At 47.8% G+C, this 25,807-nt stretch overlaps 11 protein-coding genes across 11 annotated transcripts; 4 read left to right on the forward strand and 7 right to left on the reverse strand.

Annotated features, from left to right (window-relative positions):
• Positions 1–70: 70 nt before the first annotated feature.
• BDV38DRAFT_241061 (uncharacterized protein) lies at positions 71–1,118 on the reverse strand. The gene has a single exon (XM_032053983.1). The coding sequence runs from the start codon at positions 979–981 to the stop codon at positions 250–252; it is 732 nt and encodes a 243-aa protein (XP_031916201.1). The 5' UTR covers positions 982–1,118; the 3' UTR covers positions 71–249.
• Positions 1,119–1,526: 408 nt separating this feature from the next.
• Positions 1,527–2,834, reverse strand: BDV38DRAFT_290856 (SMP-30/gluconolactonase/LRE family protein; the record flags this gene model as incomplete). The annotated part of the gene is made up of 1 exon (XM_032061587.1): positions 1,527–2,834. One exon carries the CDS (start codon positions 2,832–2,834, stop codon positions 1,527–1,529), a length of 1,308 nt encoding a protein of 435 aa, XP_031916202.1.
• Positions 2,835–3,789: 955 nt separating this feature from the next.
• Positions 3,790–4,626, reverse strand: BDV38DRAFT_280604 (uncharacterized protein; the record flags this gene model as incomplete). The annotated part of the gene is made up of 4 exons (XM_032059348.1): positions 3,790–3,907; positions 3,966–4,043; positions 4,109–4,399; positions 4,475–4,626. The coding sequence occupies 4 exons, from the start codon at positions 4,624–4,626 to the stop codon at positions 3,790–3,792; spliced, it is 639 nt and encodes a 212-aa protein (XP_031916203.1).
• Positions 4,627–7,827: 3,201 nt separating this feature from the next.
• On the forward strand, positions 7,828–9,729 carry BDV38DRAFT_269503 (putative beta-glucosidase C; the record flags this gene model as incomplete). Its single annotated transcript, XM_032056977.1, has 1 exon — positions 7,828–9,729. The coding sequence occupies one exon, from the start codon at positions 7,828–7,830 to the stop codon at positions 9,727–9,729; it is 1,902 nt and encodes a 633-aa protein (XP_031916204.1).
• A 324-nt stretch (positions 9,730–10,053) lies between these two features.
• BDV38DRAFT_269504 (uncharacterized protein) lies at positions 10,054–11,038 on the reverse strand (the record flags this gene model as incomplete). The annotated part of the gene is made up of 4 exons (XM_032056978.1): positions 10,054–10,319; positions 10,383–10,454; positions 10,622–10,677; positions 10,746–11,038. The coding sequence occupies 4 exons, from the start codon at positions 11,036–11,038 to the stop codon at positions 10,054–10,056; spliced, it is 687 nt and encodes a 228-aa protein (XP_031916205.1).
• Positions 11,039–12,461: 1,423 nt separating this feature from the next.
• BDV38DRAFT_280607 (uncharacterized protein) lies at positions 12,462–13,186 on the forward strand (the record flags this gene model as incomplete). The annotated part of the gene is made up of 2 exons (XM_032059349.1): positions 12,462–12,815; positions 12,905–13,186. 2 exons carry the CDS (start codon positions 12,462–12,464, stop codon positions 13,184–13,186), a joined length of 636 nt encoding a protein of 211 aa, XP_031916206.1.
• Positions 13,187–14,009: 823 nt separating this feature from the next.
• BDV38DRAFT_269505 (FAD binding domain-containing protein) lies at positions 14,010–16,122 on the forward strand (the record flags this gene model as incomplete). Its single annotated transcript, XM_032056979.1, has 6 exons — positions 14,010–14,252; positions 14,317–14,575; positions 14,641–14,799; positions 14,852–15,087; positions 15,141–15,178; positions 15,234–16,122. 6 exons carry the CDS (start codon positions 14,010–14,012, stop codon positions 16,120–16,122), a joined length of 1,824 nt encoding a protein of 607 aa, XP_031916207.1.
• Positions 16,123–17,479: 1,357 nt separating this feature from the next.
• BDV38DRAFT_290860 (pectin lyase fold/virulence factor) lies at positions 17,480–18,728 on the forward strand (the record flags this gene model as incomplete). Its single annotated transcript, XM_032061588.1, has 1 exon — positions 17,480–18,728. The coding sequence occupies one exon, from the start codon at positions 17,480–17,482 to the stop codon at positions 18,695–18,697; it is 1,218 nt and encodes a 405-aa protein (XP_031916208.1). The 3' UTR covers positions 18,698–18,728.
• A 149-nt stretch (positions 18,729–18,877) lies between these two features.
• On the reverse strand, positions 18,878–19,610 carry BDV38DRAFT_241064 (lysozyme). The gene is made up of 2 exons (XM_032053984.1): positions 19,341–19,610; positions 18,878–19,273 (listed from the first exon to the last, which is right to left on the reverse strand). Exons 1-2 carry the CDS (start codon positions 19,596–19,598, stop codon positions 18,980–18,982), a joined length of 552 nt encoding a protein of 183 aa, XP_031916209.1. The 5' UTR covers positions 19,599–19,610; the 3' UTR covers positions 18,878–18,979.
• Positions 19,611–21,570: 1,960 nt separating this feature from the next.
• Positions 21,571–24,014, reverse strand: BDV38DRAFT_290862 (uncharacterized protein; the record flags this gene model as incomplete). Its single annotated transcript, XM_032061589.1, has 1 exon — positions 21,571–24,014. One exon carries the CDS (start codon positions 24,012–24,014, stop codon positions 21,702–21,704), a length of 2,313 nt encoding a protein of 770 aa, XP_031916210.1. The 3' UTR covers positions 21,571–21,701.
• Positions 24,015–25,087: 1,073 nt separating this feature from the next.
• On the reverse strand, positions 25,088–25,729 carry BDV38DRAFT_280612 (histidine phosphatase superfamily; the record flags this gene model as incomplete). Its single annotated transcript, XM_032059350.1, has 1 exon — positions 25,088–25,729. The coding sequence occupies one exon, from the start codon at positions 25,727–25,729 to the stop codon at positions 25,088–25,090; it is 642 nt and encodes a 213-aa protein (XP_031916211.1).
• Positions 25,730–25,807: the final 78 nt, after the last annotated feature.

A 25,807-nucleotide genomic window follows, 5' to 3' on the forward strand; every position in this document is an offset into this window, starting at 1 on the left:
GCGCTCGTGCACATTCGAGATATTCGGGACGATCATCTCAAATTGTGGGAGTTTTAGTAGGGCTCTGCCGTCATTGTCAGCAATACAAAGCTATTCATTTTTAGTTTCCTTATGCCACTACTCGGTAAATATCATGAGGTATAGCCACAGAAGACAAGAGGTAGTAGTAAAATTCACAAACTTGCGAGGCTCCACAGCTTGGATATCGTGCAAGATTTGATTATTATGGAAATCGATAAACAGACCGCCTCAACTGGTGCATACTGAGCAACCCCTAGCGCGCAATTGGGAAACCTCTGACACGATACGCTTGTTCTCGAGATTAGGGGAGCCCGGCCGAAGAGGATAGTCGCCCATCCTGAAGAGCTTTGCAGCTTCGACGGTAGTTACTTTCCCCTCTCCTTCCAGCTTATCGGGAACCGCAAGAAACTCATCCGCCATCACAGAAAATGGGGTATCTATAGTGCTCGGCTTCGTAGAGCCAGGCAAAGCCGCAACCCACAGCTTATTCTCGGCATATACAAAGGGCCATAATTGACTCAGAAAATTGTACCTTTTCTGATAGTAGAAGATGTTGCTATGTGCCTTGACCGTTACCCATCGCCTCTCGGTAGTTATGTCACCGATTTCCTCCTCGCTGAAATATTTCTCTTCTCCACCAATTCCTAGCCTCAGATCTTTGAGGTCAAGGCTAGCCAGGAGAGCATCCTTTTGCTCGATCCGATTCTCTGTCATAACACCTATTGGCACGTTGCTCTCCTTTACGACATCATCGTCGGTTTCATTCCGCTGCGACCATTCAAGAATCCAATCGTATCCGAGGAAATGCAAGTCGCAGTTTACTTCGATGATAGCCCATGGGCTCATGCTTCTGGGGCTGGTGCGAGTTTGTTTGACGATGCTACCGCCTTTAACCTTGTAACTGGCCCGGGAGGAAGGCGATATAGTGCTGTTGTACGAATCTGTCAGCCATCGTAACATGGCAGAGATGTGGAATTCTCGGCGTGTGTGCTGTCCTAGCTGGATTTATATAGTATTGGCATTGAATGAGCCTTGAACAGTCTGTGTTGTAGGTACTGCCTGCGTGTCAGTTCAGCAAGATTGACTGCGCAATGGTATGGTGAGTCACAGTAGCAAAGCCCACTGGCAACATTCGCTGGGGCATTTGAGGTGAGAGCCTGAAGAGGCCTGCCTAGAAGCCTTGGCACTAGGTAAATTTTAGTCTGAGATTTAACACGACATGAATCACCAGAATGTGTAGCATGTTGGATCACTGCACCTCTCTACAACCTTGGATGTAATTCCCTAATCTTGTCCAAATGACTGTCATGACCTCGATCTGTTTCAAAAGAGGTGGTGAGATGAGATTCCAATGATAGAGACAAGTCTTTTAATTATTCGCCCGGTGTGCAAGTGAGTATATATTCTATTTCAGGGACATCTGTTAGTACTGTACTTAAATATATATACAACTGAAAAGAAGTACTTTTATAGGGATAGAGATGTAGAAAAGAGAAAACAACAGATCAGACAGCCTCCTGACCCTGCAGACCCCACTTCAAATGAGCAACACCACCCATACCAATCATCCACACCTCCCGATACTCATTAGCATCCGACCAGATGAAATTATTAACCGTGAAATTCGTCTGCACACGCACAATCATATCTCCATATTCATCCATCACGTTCAATCCGTTCCCAGTCGCCGTAACAACGTACCCATTGCGCGCAACTTTGAGTCCATCCGGAACAGAACCAAGGGCATCATAGTAGATAGGCCTCTTGTTGATGATTGCGCGACCGTTGTCAACGAGATCGAACTTGTAAATTGCGCGGGTGCCAGTAACATTGTATAAGATTCCTGCGCCGCCGGGACTGGGAACGTCGGGTGAGATGGGCGCCGAGAGTCCAGAGGCTGCTGAGTCGCTGATGTACATGTATCGACGGTCTGGGCTGAGTGCGATTCCGTTGGGTGAGAACATGTCGTCATTTGCGATGACCGTCGACCCCGTGGCTGGGTCGAATCGATATGTTCCTGACTTGGTCTGCGGGGGTATATCGGCGAGCTCCAACCACCAGGAGTAATAAGGGGCGGTGAACCAGATGAAGCCGGTTTCCGGATCGACAATGAGGTCGTCGCAGTCGGTGAAGGTCAAGCCATAGTAGTTGTTTAGGAGTGTTGTGGATTTGTTAGTTGCTGGATCTAAGGTGACGATACCGGGTCGTTGTTCACCTAGACCGGGGATAGAGGTGTTACTTCCTGCCACGGAGAAGTAGACGGTGTTGTTGTGATAGAAGCCTCCGTTGGGGATGTAGATGGGTGGGTCGGCGGTGAAGTACGAGAGAGAGGGAGGATCTTGATTGAGGTCGATGGTAAATTGGGGGAGGTTTGTTGAGAGCTCTGAGAAGTAGATTCGGTTCTGGGTTGGGACGAAAACAGGGGACTCGTGTATGTGGTTAGCGTCCACGGAGAAAACAAACTCCACGCTGGGAGAGTCTCCTAGGACCTCTGCTGCACGGGACTCGTCAAAAACAATGAAGTCGGCCGTTGATACATTTTGCCAGGAGGCATCCGCGGGTACTTCAGTGTCGCCATAGGTCGGGATGTCTCTGCCGTCGGGAGCAGCACGGTGGAAGGGATATGGGAGATTAGCGGCATGCTGTTTCAAACACACGACACCAGGGGCGATGCAAGGGCGGACTATAGGGTCATTTGGAACTACTATTGAGGATGGTGTGGGCAAGGATGTCGTCGTTCCACGTGGAATAATGGCAGCTGCGTTGGCCAAAGTGGTGGCCAACATTAGAGATAACGTATTACGATACACCATAATGAAGAAGGCGAGGAAACAAGCGAGGTTTTGTGACAGTGTGTTGCTTATCCCTGGACTCAAGCCAAAGGCATGTTGTCTGTCAGGGGAGCAGCATCATATTTATACTGGTTCATGCTCACTCGGAGATGATATAGATCATTTTAAGCAGAGTTCGGAGTTGAATGGACGTAGACCCACAACGTCCCAATATGCCCGAGCTTTAGTATTGTTGGCAACTCTATATAAAAGTCTTTATCAGGTCTGTGGGTTCGTTATCGATCTAGATCCGGGGGCCAAATCCAAATGATTGGTGGGCTTGACAGGACTAGGGTTTCGTTAGCTATGAAAACTACTAGCCATATTGCTATTCTGAAGGGCATACATACACAAGACCCATTAAGAGAATCACAATCGCGACAATATCATGGCGTTTTAGCCACTGTGGTCCCAGCTGCATAGGGCTGATATGCCATGTGCGCTTACCTATGCAGGATGGCCTGAGGCATATACTCAATCCTTGAAACAGGTCAAGGTGTCGATTGGCTCGGAGGTGAATGGCCTGTGGGTCTCTATTCCTTAGTGACGACTTGCCCCACTTGCCAATCTTCTCCGAGCCACTGAGAGTCCATCCCATGGCCAATGGTACCCCTGACTGTGAGCCCTAGAAATACGTTTAGTGTAGGGATATGATGCTTATATCCTTTAATGTTTGATTTCGGGGTACTTTCTATGACAATGAGTTGCTCCTGGCATACATACTTGGATCTATCACAAAGCCGTTGTCTCGGCATCTCATTACGACGGCCGATTCTGAGCCAGGGAATATCTCGGTTCTCTGATGCATCCACCAGCATAAAGATCATGTTCAGAGTCAAAAAACAAAATTCCATTGCTATCTGAGCTAACTTGCTTGCTAATCATTGCTTCAACATCGTGTCCCGGTCTGGCGCCATGCATGTCTTGGATTGAATGATTACCGGCGAATGACAAAAGAGTCAACGCAGAACATCGTGACTTTCTTAGAGGTCTTCACGATTGGATCGAGGCCTACGTAGTCATCCTTCCCCACGCCGGACATACCTATGAAGTATCTAATCTAATATTAGTTCATCTGTAACGGCAGTAAATAATGCAGCAATAGAGGCATACGTCTGCTGAGTCTCCCGGTCGAAGAAGACATGTTCAGTGTTCGGAGAGCCTACATCATACGCCTTGCGACGCATCTTGCTAAAACCATAAATACCAAAGGTTAGCAATGTGATCTCCATGGGCGAGGACACATAGTAACTCACTCAAATATCCGGGCTAGTTGTTTCTTGATGAGGTCTGCTTCTGTCGCAGTGAGTCTCAAATAGGTGACCGGTTCACCCGGCACCTTGTCCATGGCTAGTGCATTCATATACCCTTCGGGAAGATACCGGAAATGTTCGTCCCTTTGTATAAGCTCCTGATGCCCAAGGTAAACAGGAACGCCTAACATTTGGTTGTCCTGCAGCGAACGACATTCCGAGCGAAAGTCCCTCTTACCGTCCTCAATAATGATGGGGACGTCTGAGGGGACTTCTCTAGGGTGAGAAGAAAGCCTATGTGAGACGTTGGAACTCTATTAGCCTTGCTCGAAACAGATAAACAAGTGAATGGGATACAGAGTTTCCTACTGATAGCGCAGCTTGACGATTACTGGTCTTCCGTCAGATACACGTTCGGCGTTGTGAACTTCACTCATATCATAAAGGTCCTCCGATTTCTTGAGTGATATGATTTCCAAGAGTTTGAACTCATGTCCTTGAATCGTAATGCTTCGCGACATACTGACTCTGTAAGGACCTCTTTCACGAGTGAAAGATTGAGATGAAATGGAGAACCTACAGAGAGGTGGAGTTTTATTCAATTACAACAGAATGATGCCATAGGAAGGCAAGGATGGAAGTATAACCATTGGTACTGGACCTTTCATCCAAGAGTTTACTTTCTGTGACTAAACTTAAAGAATAGCCTGAGATAAATAAGAAGAACTGGCCTACCGTGCTGATGGCAAATATTAGATTGATTTAGTGTGTCTATAGAGCTTGTGTTATTTAACGCAATTTCTTTAATAACTAGTAATATACTAGGTAGCTGTAATAGGTAGCTAAAGAATGACCTATTTGCTTAGGAGGGTATGACTAGCAGCGAGGCGGTTGGGCTAAGCATATTCCAGATGCCACCACGTGAATGGTACAATGTTGCCAATGAGACTGGCCAAACTGGGCTCCTATTTGCCAATGTCTTTCAGCAATTGCACCTGTCTCGCAGGCACATGGGGTTAGCATGACATTTGGGGTTCTCCACAGTGTCAATACACTGATACTACAGTAAAATGAGAAGGTCGTACCCATTTCTGTCTCACGCTCGCATATGGAGGTACGCTTTGTTGGTGAGATCAAGACCTCTTACACCACTAGCCTGGATAATATGAGGCCAAAGAATGAGCGCCATTTCTTTGGTTAGTAGATGGGTGTGATGTCACATAGTACCAATATGGGTGGCTAACGTTAGCATAGGATAGGTAGTATGGTACATAACCCCTGGAATGAGGTCTACCTTAAGTGCTACTTGGCAAACCACCAACGAAGCTGGATGAACTTATATTCGCAGTTGAAACCCAGGCAGGCTCCACAGATTATATAAATAATCTGTTCACTGGCTACTGTCAAGGGATATGTCGGCCGCATTCCTGGCTGTGCATCCCTAGTGACGACCCTTAAAAAGTATCTATACCACGGATCAGGGCTTGGTGGGTTTATATAGGGCAAGGACTTATTGATAGCCCGGATGATGGTCTATGTGGATCAGCACTTTGGAATAGTGTTGATCGGATTCTGAGGTTCTTTGGATATGTTTCGAAGTCAGAGCAGTTCAGAGACTGGTGTTTTGCAGTGGCGTCCAAAATATTCAAACTAATACTAAGCTCGCGGGGCAAATCGGTCGTAGAAAGCGGAGTGGGCACAAACACGTGGAGTTTGCCGACATCTTCTAAATCTTGAACAAGCTTATTGAAAAGCACATGTGGTGACCGCTTGGCTTCTGCGCTTCTTTACCAGAAAGTGCTTGACATTGCACGGCCGCGCTTGTACCTACCAAGAGACCATATTCCTGAAGCGAACGAAGCGTTCACGTTCCCCCAGCCATTCAGCATGGGACTCTCTCACTAGAAAACCCCATCAACCTCAGCCTAAGGGAGTGCTTCTTTGCTATGGCCACAAACGTCACGGGGAATTAAAACTGGAGGTATAGCGGTGATATGGTTTGCCGTAGTCTCGTGAGTCGTATCTTATACCTTGACGCAGGGCCTCTGTTCAGCGAAAATAACAATAGTTAGAGACATTTTTGGATGAATGAGATCCTGTGTTGAGTGCTGGAGCCAACTAATCGTGTAGAACCTAGCGAAAGTATCACGTTTTGGCCTAGACTTTGTGAGTTAGCATATGCTGTATTTCTTGCCAACGGCTGCTAATTGTCGCAGTCGCTTGGAAGCAGAGTTAGGTCCAGTTCGGTTCCGTCTGCCCCTTCCTGTTGCTCTGTTTATGATGTCGACCGATAATGCCGGCGTCCATGAGTGGGACCCCGAGTCAACCTCGCTCACGGTTACAGCTCGCACATGGGTTGCGCCTCTCAAATCGACCAGCGAAGCATGCAAGTCAATCCGTGTTCTCAATACAATTGGCGGTACCTAGTGGGCATTGAATCATTATGGGGAGGATAGACAGAGGATCGTGGCTTAACTGTCAGGCTTCGGCCTGCCTGCTTCATAAACATAGTTACAGATATGCTGGCGATGGACGGGGCAGCACCTATCTTTTGAGCAGCTCACTACCTTGCACAAGGTGCAAAACATCCTGATGCCCATCTTGGTTGCAAGGGCTCATTGCTCCCCATAATCATGGTTGAAGTCGGGTTAGCGAGTTCCTTGTGAGGATGTTCGATAGTACACGAGAGATTCAATATCATGCAGGAATTGTGCAAGACGGAAACGGGGTTTCGTTCATGCCGATGGGGATATGGAGCGAGATAGAACCGTGGGGCTGCAGGAAAAGGCTAGTGCTGCCTAATCCTAATTGTCTTTGGAGTGGTTTACAATGGCCGTGACTGCTTTATTGGGCTGGACATAAGATATGTATGTACTATCGCGGCTACATGATGGCTGATGGTACCAAGCAATATTGGTATCAATAATCATACTAGTTCCGATACTGTATTCCATTGGAATGGTTGTAGCTTAGAATATTAATATATCTTGTGTCTGTTACTGTATCAATGCCAACATGCTATATCTCGGCGACGCCATCAAACATCAACAGTTTGCCCACACGTAGGGTAACATCTAATCCCGCTCTGTGCCAGTGATATGGTGCCATTACGAGAGACTCCCATGCATGTCACGTAATATCCCCACAAAGCCAAGTCGGCTCCACATCATGTTGTATGTGGAGAGGTTGATCACTTATGCGGGGTCCCCGCAAGATGCTACATTCAAATCCTTCGCACAATAATTGACGTAATTGTCTCCAGGGTGTGGAATCCTCCGGGATTTCCTGTGATCTTTCCGTATAGCAGTGAGCCTATATGGCATTAAAATAGTGTAATGGTATGAAGATAATAGTGATCAGTTGCAAGAAGCCGTAGTGGTATGTCACTTGCCCTGTTACCATCTAACGGGGTATCCTCGGGGTGGTCCCGAGACTAGTACCTTCACTTGTTTAGGGTCTTGGGCTCTGGCAGAACAAGGGTAGTATTCTCCTTATACAGATTGCCTGCAATGCCGATAGGATCTGCCGTAGTCTTGGCTGAGTAGGTCATGAGCCATGAGTAGATATGGTGAAAGCGAAGTATTTGAAGCTAGTTGCGGGGGTGTCTTTATTTGCCAAGGCCTCTATATTTAATGGACCAGTATCCCTCCTTGACGGACGTATGGACTGCTGGGGCATAGGCCATCGATACCAGGGTTCATCGTTTTCATACTGTATCTACAATGCGGATTGACTGTGCAGTGACGAGCCTGGCAGCTCTGGCTTCAGGCTGCATAGCCCTATCCACCAAGGGCTACGTACCTAGAAGCCATTCCCTATCGCGACGCAATGACAGTGTTCCTATCTACAAGGACGCGTCATATTGTATCGACGAGCGTGTCGAGGACCTCCTATCCCGCATGACAGTCGAGGAGAAAGCTGGCCAACTATTCCACAACAGATTGTTTGACGGTCCTCTTGACGATGAAGGAACAGGCGACAACGCCCATAACAGCACTAGCAGCACTATCACCGACAAGCATATAACACATTTTAACCTGGCGAGCGATATCACCAACGCCACAGAGACAGCTGAATTTATCAATAGCATACAAGAGCTAGCATTACAGACCCGACTAGGTATTCCGGTCACCATCTCGACCGATCCTCGACATTCCTTCACGGAAAACGTAGGTACCGGATTTGAGGCGGGAGTGTTCTCCCAATGGCCGGAATCAATTGGCCTTGCTGCACTTCGTGACCCTTACGTCGTGAGAAAGTTCGCCGAGGTCGCAAAGGAGGAATATATTGCTGTTGGAATTCGCGCGGCATTGCACCCTCAAGTGGATCTGTCGACGGAGCCACGATGGGCTCGTATTAGTAACACCTGGGGTGAAAACAGTACCCTTACTAGTGAGCTGCTCGTTGAGTATATCAAGGGCTTCCAGGGTGATAAACTTGGCCCTCAGTCCGTGAAAACGGTTACTAAGCATTTCCCTGGAGGAGGGCCCGTGGAAAATGGCGAAGACTCTCACTTCACTTACGGGAAAAACCAAACGTACCCGGGCAACAATCTTGAAGAACACCTGAAGCCTTTCAAAGCGGCGATCGCTGCCGGTGCAACCGAGATCATGCCGTACTATTCCCGGCCCATTGGCACTGAGTACGACCCAGTCGCTTTCTCATTCAACAAGCAGATTGTGACCGAGCTATTGCGCAATGAGCTCGGATTTGAGGGTATCGTGTTGACGGACTGGGGTCTTATTACGGATGGTTATATCGCGGGACAGTACATGCCTGCGCGAGCTTGGGGTGTTGAGAATCTTAGCGAGCTTGAGAGAGCTGCAATGATCTTGGACGCCGGCTGTGACCAGTTTGGAGGCGAGGAGCGCCCGGAACTGGTTGTTCAACTTGTCCAAGAAGGTATCATATCTGAGGATCGAATTGATGTCTCTGTTCGCCGGCTTCTCAGAGAAAAGTTCGTTCTTGGCCTTTTTGACAATCCTTTCGTTGACGCCGAAGCTGCTGGCCGAATTGTTGGCAATGACTACTTTGTCCGTCTGGGCAGAGAGGCCCAGCGGAGGTCGTATACTCTCCTCAGCAACAGCGAGGACATTGTCCCCTTGAAGAAGATTGAACAGAGTACAAAGTTCTATATTGAGGGCTTCAACGCCACCTTCATGGAATCATGGAACTACACCGTCGTCGATAGTCCTGAAGAAGCTGACTATGCTCTTCTGCGATATAATGCACCCTACGAACCTCGTCCAGGGGGATTTGAGGCAAACATGCATGCCGGTTCACTCGCATTCAATGACACTGAGAAAGCTCGCCAGGCTAAGATATACTCAACTGTACCCACAGTTGTGGATATTGTTATGGATCGCCCCGCAGTTATTCCCGAGATCATTGAGCAGGCTAAAGCTGTGTTTGCGAGTTACGGCAGCGATAGCAATGCTTTCTTGGATGTGGTCTTTGGTGTAAGCGCGCCTGAGGGAAAGCTGCCATTTGATTTGCCCAGGTCAATGGAGGCCGTGGAAGCGCAGATGGAGGATGTGCCATTTGACACGAGGAATCCGGTGTTTAAGTTTGGGCATGGGTTGAGCTATGCTAATCGCTGTGCGAGTAGCAGCAAGTGTTCTTAGGTGGAGGTCTACGGCGTCGAAGCTTAGTTGGGTTTTGCAATGGAGCCGGCATGCTGTGGCCACTGCCAGGTTTGTGAGAGATGTCTAATGCTATGGCGAACCCTAAGTAGTACATAGATATGATGAATAGATCTAACTTACCCAGAACATCATAATTATATGATTTCCTGTGCCCGCTTTCCAGACACACGAGGTGTAACCCGAACAAGCTCTATATTATAGAGAGAACTTATATATCTAGACTCCCTGCCAAAGCTGACCACTACCTGAATGGTTGGAATTTTATCTCCCCATTCTCCATCCCTCGCCCCACACTAGATCGACCTAAGCAGAGCACTCCTTCTGAGATCCATTGGAATAGAAATAATCCTCATTGATCTTGATCGACTCAGTGTACCAAGTCTTACCCTGATCGGATGTCGTGAAGCCGCTCGACGTAGCGTTCATTAGGTTCAGGGTATGGCCGAAGTTGGGATCGGCCTCACTGAGATGGATGGTGAGCTTGTCCCAGCTGTAACCAGCGACCGTACCACAAGTGCCGAGGTAGCATTCGTTGCTGGAGTAGAGGAAGGTAGGATTGATAGATTTGTCTTTAGTGATACTAGGTTAGTGCTGACCATTGTATACGGTGCTGATTGATTCAGGGGGCATACCGTCAGATTGTTCAGACACCTGCTTTCCTTCAATGGAGACCTGCTGAGTGATCTTCTTGTCATCGACAGTAACTGGCATAGTTAATCCTCTGACTGTTTCTTGAGATGGGGTTTGAAACTTACTAGTAAAGTCAAGATGCGAGCCGTTGGGGACAGTGATATATGGCTGTTGCACCTGTCCGGCTATTGAGCACATGTATTAGTGCAGGTCTGAAATTCATATAATTGCAATAACTTACACAGGTGATAAGTGCTGGTAGCGACACACCACTCCTGGGCCGTAGCCGGACAGCCCCTGACATAAATTAGCGACTTGTCCCATCTCACGCTGACTTTTATAATCATGGCATGAAGTCAACGTACTGGGACTCCTGGTCTGGCGACCAGTTCAACAAAGGCTGGAACAAATCCGCGGTCTGATCCGACATCGAGGCAGAGATACCGACCCAGATGGACAACCAGGGGGCATCGTTCTGCTTCTCCTGGGTAGTACCACAAGGGATTGCAGGAGGCACAAGTGAATAGGTAGCCTTGGTGATTTGGGCGTTGTTTGTGGTAGGTCCAACGGCAAACATGTTTCCGAAGTGCCAGTCTTCGTAGAGAGCGGCGGCGCGCAGCGCCAGGGCAAGGGGGACGACAGCGTAGAAGGGGCGCATTGTTACCAGACGATGCGAATAAAAATACAGACAAACAAAAGAAAGGCTTGAAGGAAAAGAATGATATTGGTGTCCTGACTTCACGACCCAGGGTCTATATAAATGTTCAAGATGCAATTGGGTGGAGTCCTGTCTCGGTGATTTTTGTTTTAGGATCCACTCTGGACTCCATCAACGGTAAACAGAGACATTCCCCGACAAGTATTGTCCAGACACGGCATAAAATACGAAAATCACGGCTTAATCAAGAAGATCATCCAATTGTAGAGTTGCTAAGGACCGCCATGCCCCAACAGGTGCCGCCCGGAAATTAGCTTGCCGTCAATAGTGAGACATAAGTTGAAGCGCTTGATTAAAATCTGCGCCCTACGGATTAGCTGAGCGGCATATAGTATGTAATTACTATCATGGTGTTGGTTTAGAAGAGCTCACCTCCTTTACTGTAGATTCGTATCTGAATACTATCGTCTCAGCAATAGTTATTTTAAACCTCCATCAGGGCGAAGGTCGTATTGTGCTTTCCATTGAGTAGGATATTCTGACATGGTCAGCTAGATACTGTAGCTGAACAGGTTTAATTGCAATGTCCCAGGGTTTGGGTCTGTGTGAATTTAGTCAATAACCGTTGTAAGGTCGAATGGCATGATTTTAGTATTAGCTATTCATGTCAAAATGTCTGCCAAGTGCTTCTAATCTCGTAATTGTGTAGATCTTTATAGAACCATGACTACTACACCATTTTTAACATTTTACAACTACCATAATTGGAAAAGATATCATGCCGTGAAGACCTTTCCCTTCACAGCCCCTTCTGTATTCCCGTCTCGGCCTACTTCTTCATATCTCCTTTTCAGAATATAACCCCATCTTATACGGCCTAATTCTGTTGTGAACCCCCTTTTTAGTACAGCTGGGCTTAGTTATATCTTCTAATCCTAAGCTGCAAGCCCTGTGCCGACAACAATAACCAGTCCTCAAATACTCTGATAGGCCTTCGAGTGATAAAGCCCACATTTTAGTATTGGATAGGCCTGTGGAGAAAGACCGTATAGCAGGCGTAAGCCTCCTGACGGACCATGTGAGCTTATCTGTAATGTTCAAGCAAGACACCCAAGCCATCCAGCAGTCACTAAAGAGCCAGTTAACGTCTCCATGTGGACATTCCTCTCGCTCACGTCCTCCCTTGACACTTTCACCCGTTACTGACAATTAACTCGAATATTCGATCGGCATCTACATTCGAGAAAATGACGATCTGATGAATTGCCGAGTGGCCACCCAGTCAGCCACGCCTTGAAGAGAAATAAGGCTGGAAACAGTGCCTATAGCGATTTACATACCGCTGTAATTTGGACCTGCACATGCATCCTGGACGGCCGAGAAGAGTATATCCATATGTTCGAATACGCCATACGCTACATCTATGGTTAACAATCGAGGTGATGCCGGCTCGCTGGTACTGAATCTGTTGAATAATGTGATCCGATTGTTATTCGGCCCTATTGGGTACTTCACCTACGCCAAAAATTTGTTGTTACTTGATATCGAGCCTTTCAGCTGCGATGTCGAGAATATCGAGAAGGGTCGTATGACTGCCAACACCGTTCAGGGCAAAGAAACGGATGAGGGTTCGATCGTTATTCCACCGTGTGGACATGTACCCACAATTGCATGTCGTTCCTATATCAATTATTCATCGATGAATTTGGAATATGCCGCTCTGTTTACCGCAGTCTTATGGGATTTTATCGGATACTTATATGGCTTACAACAACGAGTGTGCCAAGCGACATAATGGCTTGACAATCACCCTAGGTCTATACGAGGCAAATTCTGCAGATATTATATCTTCGCTACACGGTCTAGCAACACCAGATAGTGGTGCCACTGTGGACGTGGGAAATGGACAACCCTTATGTCTTAACCCCTTTTGCCTATGTTTCCTGGTTCATATGCCACAGCAAAACGAGAGTGCTGGGTTCAGATGTCATCCAAAATGTCAAAACAGCCGGTGAGGCAACCTACGGAAGATTTTCGTGGAATCAGCGGTTAATTGACGACCAGCAGACGCCTCGTAAAGTATCAGAGTGGAATCTCCAGTTTGAGCAAATCGCCATCGGAGATGAAACGGGCATTCGGGGTCGCTAGGATCAGCAAATCAATCAGACAATATCGGTAATATTCCTCTCACAGAGAACAAAGGTGCAGGATGCCTACACCCATTTAAACGGTTGTACCTTGACTTGGATGCACGCAGAGAAGTTCATAGTGCCATGTTTTATCATTAGTGATGGAAACACATGGGGATTTGTCTGAGCCTCCGTCTCGAACTCATGTACGGGCCTATCCTATTCCTCAGTCATGTTTTGACTTCTGCTGAGGAAAATTATTCGCCTACACTTTTGAATGTTTCTAACTTTATCTGGGCAGTACGAAGATTGAGACAGATGTTTCCTGCAGCCCACACTGATGTATATTCGGTAGTCTACACCGACCATGCAAGTACAGTAGTTGGTCTCGCGGCTCAGACTACATTCTAGCAAAAAGAAGGCTTGGTTAACTTTTATTGATTTTCGGTGTTCTGAGAAGGAGGGTATGAGGAGCTCATTTCTCGCAGACGGTAGGTACAAACTACTGTTTCATGTTGGGAAAAAGATGTCCAAGGCACGATCTTGACGTCATATGGCGTTTTGGCCGAGTACAATATAGAATTAGAAAGAGTTCCGAGATACTGAAAAGTCAATTCCAGTGTGATAGTGAATATCTATAGAGTCCTTGGTTGTCGATCATCATGGTGGTGATACCCGAATGACGTCGACGAGCATGCGCAGGGAAAAGGGTCCCACCACGGGCCGCCAATAACTACATAATATCTACGTAAAAAATATAAAAACAAATAAAACTCCATAAGTAGCCTACCATTGCCTCTTGTCCAATACATAATACACACAACTTCACCAAAGTCGACGAAATGACGAGGCACAACTCATACACAGACCTCCTAATCATCGGCGCTGGACCAGCCGGCCTCATGGCCGCTTGCTGGGCCTCGCAGTATGCAATGACAACCCGACTCATCGATCAAAAGAGTGAGCGCACAAAGGCAGGACATGCGGATGGTATAAACAGTCGAACTATGGAGATTCTTGATAGTTTTGGCGTTGCGGATGTAGTCATGCGTCAGGCGGTTGGCAATATGGATGCGTCATATTGGGTATGTGGTTGTTGTATGAATGTTTTCTACCCCGTAACTTGTGTTCAGTATTTATTTGCAATAGGGTCTTGATGAGAACACGGGACATATCCGACGAATAAAATGCCAGCCATCGCAGCCACAGGAGCTGTCTCGATTCGATCAGATGTTGTTGAATCAGGGTGCCATTGAACAGATTCTGATTGATTATCTCCACTCTAAAGGACGTGTACATGTGGAGAGAGGGCGCAAGGCTGAGGATTTGGAGTTGCCTGATGGTTCCGATCAGAATGGAGACGATGCATTTCCTGTTCATGTTCGTGTTATATCTGCCAATGGAGAAGGTGAGTATTTGGGACGAAGCTTGGGAGGGATCTTATCGCAGTCGGTGATGCTGATCCTCGACTAGACGGCCAATCTGACAATGCCGAAGTCATTCACGCACGATACGTGATCGCCTGCGATGGGGCGCAGAGTTGGACCAGCGCACAATTAAATGTCGATTCCGATGTATGGAAAACGGAGTCCACATGGGGTGTGATGGATATTGTTCCAGATACAGATTTTCGTATGTAAAGCCCTGGTTGTAGTTTCGGGCAGAAGTGCTAAGACATTTATAGCCGATATTCGACGAGCGTGTGCGATCCAATCCGGTGACGGTGGCAGCATGATGGTGGTCCCTAGAGAGAATAACTTAGTTCGGTTTTACTTGCAAATGAATGGTGGTGAGGGAAGGAGCCCAAATGGGCCCGATAAGTCCGAAGGATCTTTAGAAGACTTGATAGATATGGCCGAGAGGGCACTTAGGCCTTACAAGCTGGCGTACAAGCATTGTGACTGGTGGTCTCTTTATCCGGTAAAGTTGACCTGTCGATGCTGGGTAGACATGATAATCTGACATTCGAACAGATAGGACGGCGATTGATAAAGCAATATCACGTTGACCGGTAAGTAATTGGCGAGCCGATCATCAGATGACGAGATTCTAAGTGCCGTTTATAGAATATTCTTCGCTGGTGACGCTGCCCATACCCATTCACCAAAGGGCGGACAAGGCATGAATATCTCCATGCAAGACTCATACAACCTAGTATGGAAGATAGCAGCCGTCATCACGGGAAGCGTGGACCCAGCAATCCTAGAAACCTACCAGTCGGAGCGGCGTCCGGAGGCCGAGCAGTTGATGGAATTTGATACCCGCCTTGTCTACGCTTACGAAGAAGGCAGCATGGAGGACGGTAGTGAAGATGGAGTTGAAGCGGTTCGCGACAAGTATGCCGGCTTCATGGCTGGTGTGGCAGTGACATATTCCCCTAGCATCCTTGTCAGCAATTGCGAAAGTAATACAGCTGTCACCCGAAATATTCAGCTTGGTAAACGGCTGCCGTCGTACCTAGTCGTTGGCCAGGAAGACGGCTGTGTTGTTCATCTAGCCCAGAAACTGGACAGCAACGGCTGCTGGAGGTTACTGATTTTCTCGGGCGACTTGCATAGTCCCGGCATTCGGGATCGGCTATCGCGGTTTGCGAAGGAATTCAGTGGCCGATTGAACAGCCAGCTTGGCCTACAGTCGACGAAGATCTCACAAGTCTTGGAGACATTCTTAATTCATTCAAGTCCAAGATCGTCTTTTGACAAGTCAGAACTTCTGGGGCTTTTTCATCACTTCGGCACGGAGCTCGGATGGGACCATGCGAAGACATTCGCTGATGATCCCTCGTATCATGGGGATACAGGACAGGCGTACCAACAGTACGGCATCGACAAGCAAAGAGGCGGTCTCATTGTTTGCCGACCGGATCAACATGTTGGCTGGACTGGGGATTTAGAAGATGTAGAGGGTCTAGAAAAGTACTTCTCCAGGTTTCTGATTAGAAGGGAAAGGGCATGAGGCAACTAGACATGCACATGCCAAAGACGTAGATATACAATACACTGTATATAAGAGACTAAAGTCTCAAATACTTCGTCATGTGGTATACCAAGGAAAGTTCCCTAAAACAGACAAGACGAATGGCTTGCCGATCAGGTCTAGGGCGTAAGGCTTTATAGCAGGAATATGGAGCTTCATTATCACCCCCGAAGCGTTACATAGGCATCCACTGTAACTGACTAGGCGTACCGTTTGCCCGAATGACTATGAGACTATGGTTGGACTGGTAAATCCTCAGCAGCTCGGGCTATGCAAAATAGCTCACCACCTGTCCCACATGGATACCTGAACCAGAGCGCCAAGAATGATAAGATATGGGGTCAAAATACGTCGGATAGGGCGTGGAAAGGGCGTGCATGTGCCTGTGGTGTAGCGTCCTGAAATAGAGTCAAAGCGGCGCACGGGCATCTTCGAACCCTAACCTAATGTTTCATGATCGAGTTTGCTCCGGCTGTGCCGCCCCCTGGACCCTCATCAGGAACCATTGAAAACCGTTTTTGTGGGCCCCAAAACTGCGCGGTTTTCTAATCGAAAAGACCAGCAGGCAGCAGATCCAGAAAGCCATTTCGTCTCTCTGTTCCTGTCCGGTGCTCGTTCTGCATCATCTCAGTCAAAAGAATAGGGCACTATAATGGAACCCAATTGACGGGATGAATCTGCTAGATTATTCTGTCTGCTCGGCTGCCGCTCAGTCGGTGAAAGACGCACGTAAACTCCTGTTCCGCTGCCAGTATCCACACCCCTTCCAGGGTCCTCCACGGGGCTGATCATGCCCAGTATGAGCGCGGGAGTTTTCCCGCCAAGCTTTGCGTGTCTCCATGTGCTTGTCGGATATGAGATCCGACGTTACCGCGAACAAGCGAAGCTTTTGTCCTAGTTTATGTGAGTATGAATGGGACAGTAAGGTTTTCGGTAGTTCAACATCTATGCTGCTGGTAAGACCTGGCAGGTGGCAGTTCAAACGTCTGGAAGCATCACAGACATACATCGATTGATACGGCACTGTCACTGTCGCAAGTCGGGCTAATATGGCCTCCCGTTCAGCAGGAGATCCCGTAATCACATCCGACCGATACGGCGTGTTGGATTGGTAAGGCCCACGCAGCTATCTGAGACACAATCCCGCCTAATTTAGTCGCGACACATATCCCGTCACTTACGAAAACCCCTATTCTTCTAGAAACAGCTTACGTTCCAAACCCTCTATTTAAACAGTAAACATGCCGGAGTATAGCATCATTGGTGGTGGACAGTTCTATCGCGTTCACCAGAAACCGTACCATCATTGCTGAGCCACGCGGCTGCTGTGTTCAACATGCAATTGGGCCACGCGAAAATATTCCTCTTTCTTCTGACCCTATCCACACCGGTCTTATCCCGGCGCATTGGTCATAAACACACGCATGTCGCCGAACGACAAGCTCCTGCATGTACGCCAACTGCTGGTGGATCACCCACCGTTGATGATGTACCGGCCATCGAGTCGGCCATGGCTGCTTGTCCGGCTGGAACAATCCTGATTCCACCGAAGTCTACCTATCATATCAATTCCGAACTTTCATTTGCCAAATGCGCCGGCTGCACTTTACAAGTGGAGGGAACGCTGTTAGTATCAGATGATACGAAGGCCTGGAGCGGCAAAGACGCCATCTTGAATCTCGAGGATGTCAACGACGTCAGTATTGTATCGAAGACCGGAGCTGGTGTTATCGATGGCAACGGGCAAGCTGCCTGGGACCTCTTAAACAAGGACAAGAATTATTCCCGTGTTAAGTGTTTACTCTATCTGACCGGCAAAACTTCCGGCGTCACTGTGTCAGGGCTTACGATGAGGGACCCGCCAAACGTCTTCTCTTCAGTCAAGCAGAGTGTTACAAATGTGACCTATACCGACTTGATTCTCACCGCCGTTTCGAAGAGCGATGCACTAGCGAAGAATACCGACGGGTTCGACCTTGGCGGGACTGGCATCCGCATGGAAAACATTAAAGTTGAGAACGGCGACGACTGCATTGCCATCCAGAATGGCGCCGAAGATATCACTGTGAACAATATTCAATGTACTGGATCCCATGGTCTTAGTATCGGTAGTATTGGCAAAACGGCCGGCGAAGTCGACACCGTCAAGAACATTCATTTCAAAAACGCTAAGATGACCAAATGCTCCAAGGCAGCTGGAATCAAGATCTACTCGGGAGGATACGGCACAGCCGAGGTCAGCAACGTCACCTGGGAGAACGTCATGGTGGATGGTACCTCGTACGCTTTCCAGGTCCAGAGCTGCTACGGATCCGACGAGAAGGAATGCGCTTCTCAGCCTAGCACGGCGAAGCTGACCGATATCGTCGTTAAGGGGTTCAGCGGCAAAACGGACAAGGATGAGCCGGTTGCCAGCATCAACTGTCCAGCCAAGGGCACCTGCGGGCTCTCGTTGACTGATATGAAGGTCCAGTCTGCCAATGGACGCGAGGAATACCAATGTTCCAATGCCGGATCCATTGGTGTCAAATGTGTTCCGGGAGCGAGTGGTTAGGCTGTTTCGGCAGGGATATGGGTGGTACAACCGGTTAGCCCTGATTATGGTAGGCTTTCACTAAATCGTTTGGTGTAGGTCTTGCAAGGTCAATGTTAGGAGCAAGCTACTTTTAGCTCCTCTAAAGTACGGTCCTTGTCGATTACTGTACGAGGCTTCCACTATGTAATAATATCCATTTTTGTATATAAGCCCATTGCTCTCTAGTATATACAGAATGCCTGTAATATTCGCCAGCCATCTCGGATGTAACCACGCAGCTTAGTTGCAGGGATCAGATAATCAGCAAGGGACGGGTAAAGCGCCAAAGATAGCCGGTGCATCGAAGAGCTTCAACTCGGCTCTACGTCGACGAACAAGCCCTTCGACGACTTGTCCGTTGGCCAATCTCCATTGCGGCAGTTCGTCATGCACGACAACTCCCAGTTTCTCGCCCTTGTTCAGGCGCGCGATAAGGTCTGAGTTTTGCATGTTGCCTTGGCCGATGTTGTATGTCCAAGAAACCAGGGCAGCGTATTGGTTATCATTCAAGGTTACTGGGTCCGCCAGGGCATTCGTGAGGGCGTCTTGATAGATCTATTTGATATTCCGTATGTCAGCGTGCCCTTCAAATGTGCTAAGATATTGCACGGTAATAACTCACAACCAAGTCATCAGCCAGTAGCCTGCTAGCATCGGGCTCGGACAATGGCTTGGGGTAGGTCACCTCGGAGCAAGTCGCATCGCCACAGAGATGACCATAGCCGATGGTCGGGTTGCCAAAGCCATCGTCGTAAACCTCTGGCTCGTATGACTCAAAGCTCTTGATCAGGTTAAGACCGTTTTGGTTGATGGGAGGTCCAGTACAGGCGACAGCAAGGGCTGGCAGAAGAACTGCCAAGAGCTTGTACGAGGGAGACATGTTGGGTGGTATTCCAGAGAGTTTCGCCCGTTGTGACTTTGATTCATTCGTAGATATGCAAGCCTTCTTATGATTCTCCTATTCTTGGGGGCAGTTTTGTTTTCCCGCTAAGATCTCGTAGCGCAGTTGGAAATACGAGTAGCGCGAAGATCGATATTTCTTGAACACGAGACGAGATCTCCCGCCCCTTGAAGCAGGTCAACTCATCGATAAGGTTCGTGATCGACATTATCTTGCGCTGGGGATGCACATGGCCCACTGCACCTACGATTGAGTGTCTTTACAAGAGTTTGGCCTACTGATTGATTGACAGACACCCCTTCGATACATCTTCGAGGATCTAAGCTTGGCGTCCCGCTAGAGTTCGTACCAGCCGTTGATCTTCACTTGCATTTCTTCATGAAGGCCTTTAAATGGCTATGATCATTGCAAAGTCCCTGAGAATACGAGGCCCTAGGCACAGCCACGTCGAAAGCCGCTTAACTATACTAGTTAGCTGACTATGTTCGCTATTCTTAGCATATCAACTCCATCAATGTCTTGGCCGTGGTGCCTACACTAAACTATGAGCAATTGCTCCCGAATAGCCGTTATTTGTTAGTCAATCTTTCTAGGGCATTTTTCCATGGCAAAGATAATTAGACATGCTCATAGAACGTCAAATATTAGTTGGCAAATGGTATGGAGTAACGAGGCTCTTGTGATATTCGTCAAGCTGTCAGTCACTGGCACTAAGGTAGTACGGCTGGGAGCCCAAAGGGCTCGTGCGGGCATCACTTCAGAATATATTACAAATCCTCACCAACATGGATGACACCCATAATACTACTTTCCAGCTTGAAGGGCCAGTAGCCAGTCACATATGTCCCACAGTAGGTTCCTCGGCCAGCGTCTCGAAAAAGGGTATTGGACAACAACGGCCAGCTGATCGCATAGAACATCACGCAGTTAAAATTCTGAACAATCTCATGGTGAGGTTTATATGTTTTAGAGGACTATAATCTTCAAGTATGTAAGGGCTCCTTCAGTGTCCACTATTCGGTCAGCCGTACATCTTCAGAATATAGTAGGCCAACATCCTACAAGAGGAGTTGTATAAGGGAGGTCGATTTTGTTTGGAATATTGACGGATATATATTTTAATTCAAAGAGAATAAAGTCACATTTAAACATCAAAATTCTCTATATAATTAGAATCTATGGAATATGCAAATACCGTTAAACTACCAGTACCTTCTTTATAGTAGAATGATCGCTGTCCAAAATAAGTTCTGCTATATATTATAAGAGAGTAGATTTCAACATAGGTGCTGCATTTCATCGGCAGGCCGCAAATGAAACTGTGCAAAGGAAGATACAATCAGTCACATATCAGGCTGGCAGAACTGCGCGCCTGGGCCTAAAGAATGAGTAAAAGTGAGAAATTAAGCAACATGATGAGATTAGGTGTCCGTGTAAACCTTGCAGAAGACCTGCAAAAGAGATTCGCAAGCAGGATTTTCGAACAGTAAGCGACGCAGCGGGTAGTGAACTTGGTATACAGAAACGACAAGCGAATGTAGAGCTGGCTGGGAAGCTTACTGGACCACGACAAAAAGCAAAGAGTAAGGATTGGCTATTATGCTCTACGGAGCATGCGATAGAGAAGTTTGTGTGGGAAGACGCGCATTCGCGTAATCCCGTTTTTCGTTTTAGGCTACAAAGAATAAATAGGCCAGCCATGACAAAGAGCAAGCTTTTCTCGCAAGAGAGATCTCAAAAACAAAGACAAACTCTGGTCCCATTTTTTTTTCTCTGCTTCTCTCCGCCATTCGTCCGTGGCCAGGACGATGTAGCAGAAGTCAGCATATGCCAGAAATGGCAAAAGGATTTGAGAAAATGCAGCACCATCGGAAATCGCGCAAGATCAGGCAGTTCTCATGCGAGCACGCAACTTTCTCGTACCGGGCACTTTAGCCAATATTGAAACTCAGCACCGCAGGCATAATACGAAGGAACAGCATAACGGGGGAGGGTTAAATTAAAAAAGTTGCTATGCGGTAGCTTTTCATTATTCCAAAATCGCGTTTGGTCCTGCGCGATACTCCTAGAAATCTTTACCCTTTAAAACTGCCGCATTGCCAGATTGTTATCAAATGGCACGAGGTTCTCGATATCCATGGGCTGGAGTGCACATTGCAAGCCACTGCTTATATCAATATTTGAGAGGTCACCGTTCGCACGGACAGCGGCCAGTAAGCTATACCCATCGAACGCAGCACCTGCTTGGGGAGTCCATTGGACTGGCCCGGCAATAGCAGTGTGCAGTCCGTGTCCACTAATAGGCCCGATATTTTGCACAACAGTGCCCGGTACTTGGAAGTGGGTTGGCCAGATCGTTGGCTCTGGGATAGTAGACTCATATACAGTGACTTGGACGTTCTGCGCATCCTGTGTTCCTCGGTTCTTCACCGCGACATAACAGTAATTGGGAACTCCGACAATGGGCGCCTGGTTGAACAGACCACCATCTGGAGCTTGGCGATTCCAGACACCAGGTGGGTTACCAGGCATAGGAGCGTAGTCATACTCGCCTTCTCGACCGTCATTGATGTATACGTCCACAGCCGGAGGTGGCCCTCGTGTCATGACCCCAGGGCTCGGAGTGTTGAGAGGATGGTAAAGGCCCTGTTTCTCGAATGACCAGCGGATAATCTTCCTGACAGCGCCACCAGGATAGCCAAGCACTGTACCATTGTCCGCCAATATCATCGCAGAGACATATTGGTACGGCATGCTGGCAGTTGTTGTGATGGTAGCAATGCCTCCAATGATCAGATACAGAGTGTACCTTGACGCCCAGTTCTGCTTGTGGAGATTACCGATCGCATCTCCACCAATGGCCCGATAGAGGCGGAAAAGAGTGGTTGATAGAATCTGCTCGCGAAGGTAGAACGCGGGCCCATCGCGTCTGTATTGGGGCCCATCCCATGCCCAGCCATCAGTGACTTCGCGGTCATGACGGCGTCGGACAACACTCCAAGGGAATGTATTAAATCGATCTTGTGCATCACTTCCAGGATCACAGTATATGGCAGCCAACGAGTCGCCAGGGCTGTGCGCGAAACCAAACCCCGGCCAGTTAATAGCATCCCACAGAAGTGCATGGCCAAATTCGTGTGCAGCGACGCGGAAATCCGCAGAAATACCAATTTGCGCATTTGCATTAGCCCGGCCGAAGATAAATCCTCCGGAGCCGTTGCCAGCTGCATTTCCTGGAGCTTGTGCATTTACCTGGTTGTTGAAGCCACGATGATCAATAGGGACGGGAAACTGGGTGTTATTGAATATGGTTTTGATGGGAAAGCCCAGCTCAGCCAGAAGCCGGAACAGCTTTGCAATATGGTAGTATGCATTCACAGCTGCAAAATTGTCTGTCTCAACGCTATCATTGAATTCTCCAGTGGCTGTCGTTGGTGGTAGACTTGTAGGCAAATCGAAATCTCTGATTGCAGCATATCTGCCCTCGAGAGCTTGAGGGGTTGTCGTAATAGTGTCGGGCAGGAAAACTTTGTCACGTAGCAGGTTCAAGTCAGCAATGCTGCCACTTGTTGTGGGAGCGTTATGGCCTAGCTTTGTAGCAGGGTCTCGAGCAAACACCCAGCCACTTAGACCAGCTGTGAGCGCCCGCAAGTAGACGATAGAGACCGTCTTGACTTCAACAAATGCTCTCCAGTTGAGGTCACCATATCCAGAGAGCGGGAGAGAGAAAAGAACTTCTCTCACTACATAGTACTGTCCATCCCTGATGGTCTCAGGGACTTCAGGTAAAATTAGGGTAGGTGCAGAATGCTTAGATATTTCCTGCCTATCATCTTTGTGGTAGCGATAGACAAGAAGCTGTTGTTTCTTCTGCTCTGGTTTGAAGTAGATTGCACCTCGGCTTACTGGAAGCGCTAGCAATTGGCCAAGATCCTCCGCTGTAACATCGCTTTGCATGTATTTAGCATCATCTGGAGGTAGTTCTGGCTTGGAGGCTTTTGTGTCGATGCTGCTGGACGAGTTGACTATCTGATTCTCCTCATTTACAGTAATGTTAAGCTTGGCATCCCAAACAGGCAGCCCACCCAAGGTTTGCTGGTAGATCACTGCTGTGCTCCTATAGCGAGGTCTTTCTTGTGCCACTGGGAGGCCGAACGGAGCGTCTGTGGGACTGGCTACGTCAGATAACTTGCTGGGAGTTTCACCAAGGACGTCTTGAGGAATTCTGTAGTCATCGGCCACCTTAAGAAGATATTGATGGGCAGCGCTGATAGGATCTGATGGACCTTGTAGGCCTGCCTCAGGGGACCACGGCTGTTGTGCATGGTCTAGACTTTGGACTGCACCATCGCATTTACGCACAACTTCAACGTTTGGATCTCTGTCAAAGGACATGATGATGAACCAAGGCTTGGCTTGAAATGGGTTTAGATTGTTAGAATCAGGGGCTGTTCGAACGCTCGCAGACAGAGATGAGGTCGAGTGATCGTTTCTCCTTTATACATGGCGGTAGTTGGTGGCAGCAATGCGAGAGTAATTGATGGCGAGGCATTCCACTGCCCCATGATCAAGACCTCTAGTGTGATCCAGACCGTTCTATTCAATGCTTCGACCATAGTCACCTGAGCGATCGACCGATTGATTGTCAAGAACGAGTCTGGGAGGTGCAATAATGGCAAAATACTAAAGCCGGACTCTACAAACACGGCACTTTTTTGCCCTCCCGGTGACCAACCCTCGCTAGACTAACCGGGGATTGGTGCATCTAGTCACAAGATAGCATCTGTATATCGGCAATATATGCTACTAAAGCCTAATTCAATGTCAGAAGACACATTGTGTGGCCTGATACCATGGATGTATATTGTGCAACAGTGATAGTAAGCTCCGGCCATTTGCAGTTATGTCTGATACATCGGAGGCGCGGTCTTAAACAGAAGGCTTCCCTGAATGAGCAACTGATCCACGGGTTTCTGGTCGAGAAAAATTCCCCACGACCGGAAATGGCTCTGCAAATCATACTACATGTTTCTAGGTCACCCATTGGCAGGACAGGCAGAGTGTAGTGGCATGTAGGAGGTGTGCTCTATACACTAACATCTAGTGGTGAAAGTACGGCCTTTGCAACACGAGACTAAAGATGAAATAAGCACTAACAACTGTTATACAGAAGACCGCTTATTGATACTCATGTTAACTCTCTTCTCACCGGGGTGGCTGTGGAGTATCCTCAGCCCCTCTGAGACCGGATTTTGCAGTCTTAGAAGGAAGTAAATTTTCCCTTGTATGTCATTGAGGTATAATAATGTAACAGAACACAAATTCCAAACCCAGTTGCATTCGATTTCGACAACTAGTGCCAAGTATGCCTATTCACTGGAGCGTTCGTGCTAGCATGGCCTTATCGATATTCTCCATTCATTCTGATGGTGCCATTCTCAAGATGATGTTTTCTCACAACTTGGCCCTCACTTCAAAAAAAGCTCCCCATTTTCTGCGACCAAGTGAAAGGTCTGCCACTGCCCTACAGGAATATTTGCAGTGGGTGCAAGTAGAGCAATTACCCCTTGATGGGTTACAACAATAATGTCCTTGCCCATTGATTTATTTTTCAAATCCGTCAGGGTACTTTGTAGTCGGTTGAGAATCTCAGTTCTTCTCTTAGACAGAGGCTGTGGTAGGGGCGAGTCAGGCCCTGCCTTTTTATGCCAGTTCTTGTTCAGATTTTCTATTTCTGACTTGAGTCCGGGGAATTGCTCTGTTAGATCGACCACTTTGGAGCCCGTATTACATGGCAGATCGGTAATTTCCTGCAGATTGGCATCTAGGGCTAACATCACTCCTTTATTAGCACCCACGCCGGAATTTTTAGCATACTGGGTGGAGTCCAAGATCCGGGGGAATGCTGTCAAGGATGTTTGGATAGTTCGGCGGAGCGGGCTGGATATGATTGCGCCGACACAGTTTGAGTACTCGCGGATAAAGCGATGTCCTAGATCTTCCGCAAAATCATAACCTCGTTCACTCAAAGAAGCGTCTGGGATTGTGGGGTCGTTGCGCAAATTGTGCAGACCTTCCGCATGGCGGACTAGGTGAATACGGCCTAGCATTCTGTGAATAAGTTATACAAGATTCACTTGCTTGTAGTATAGATGTGCAGGACTGATAAGTGGAATATAAGTATGATA

This window comes from Aspergillus pseudotamarii, assembly GCF_009193445.1.
Source record: "Aspergillus pseudotamarii strain CBS 117625 unplaced genomic scaffold BDV38scaffold_13, whole genome shotgun sequence".
Taxonomy (NCBI): domain Eukaryota; kingdom Fungi; phylum Ascomycota; class Eurotiomycetes; order Eurotiales; family Aspergillaceae; genus Aspergillus; species Aspergillus pseudotamarii.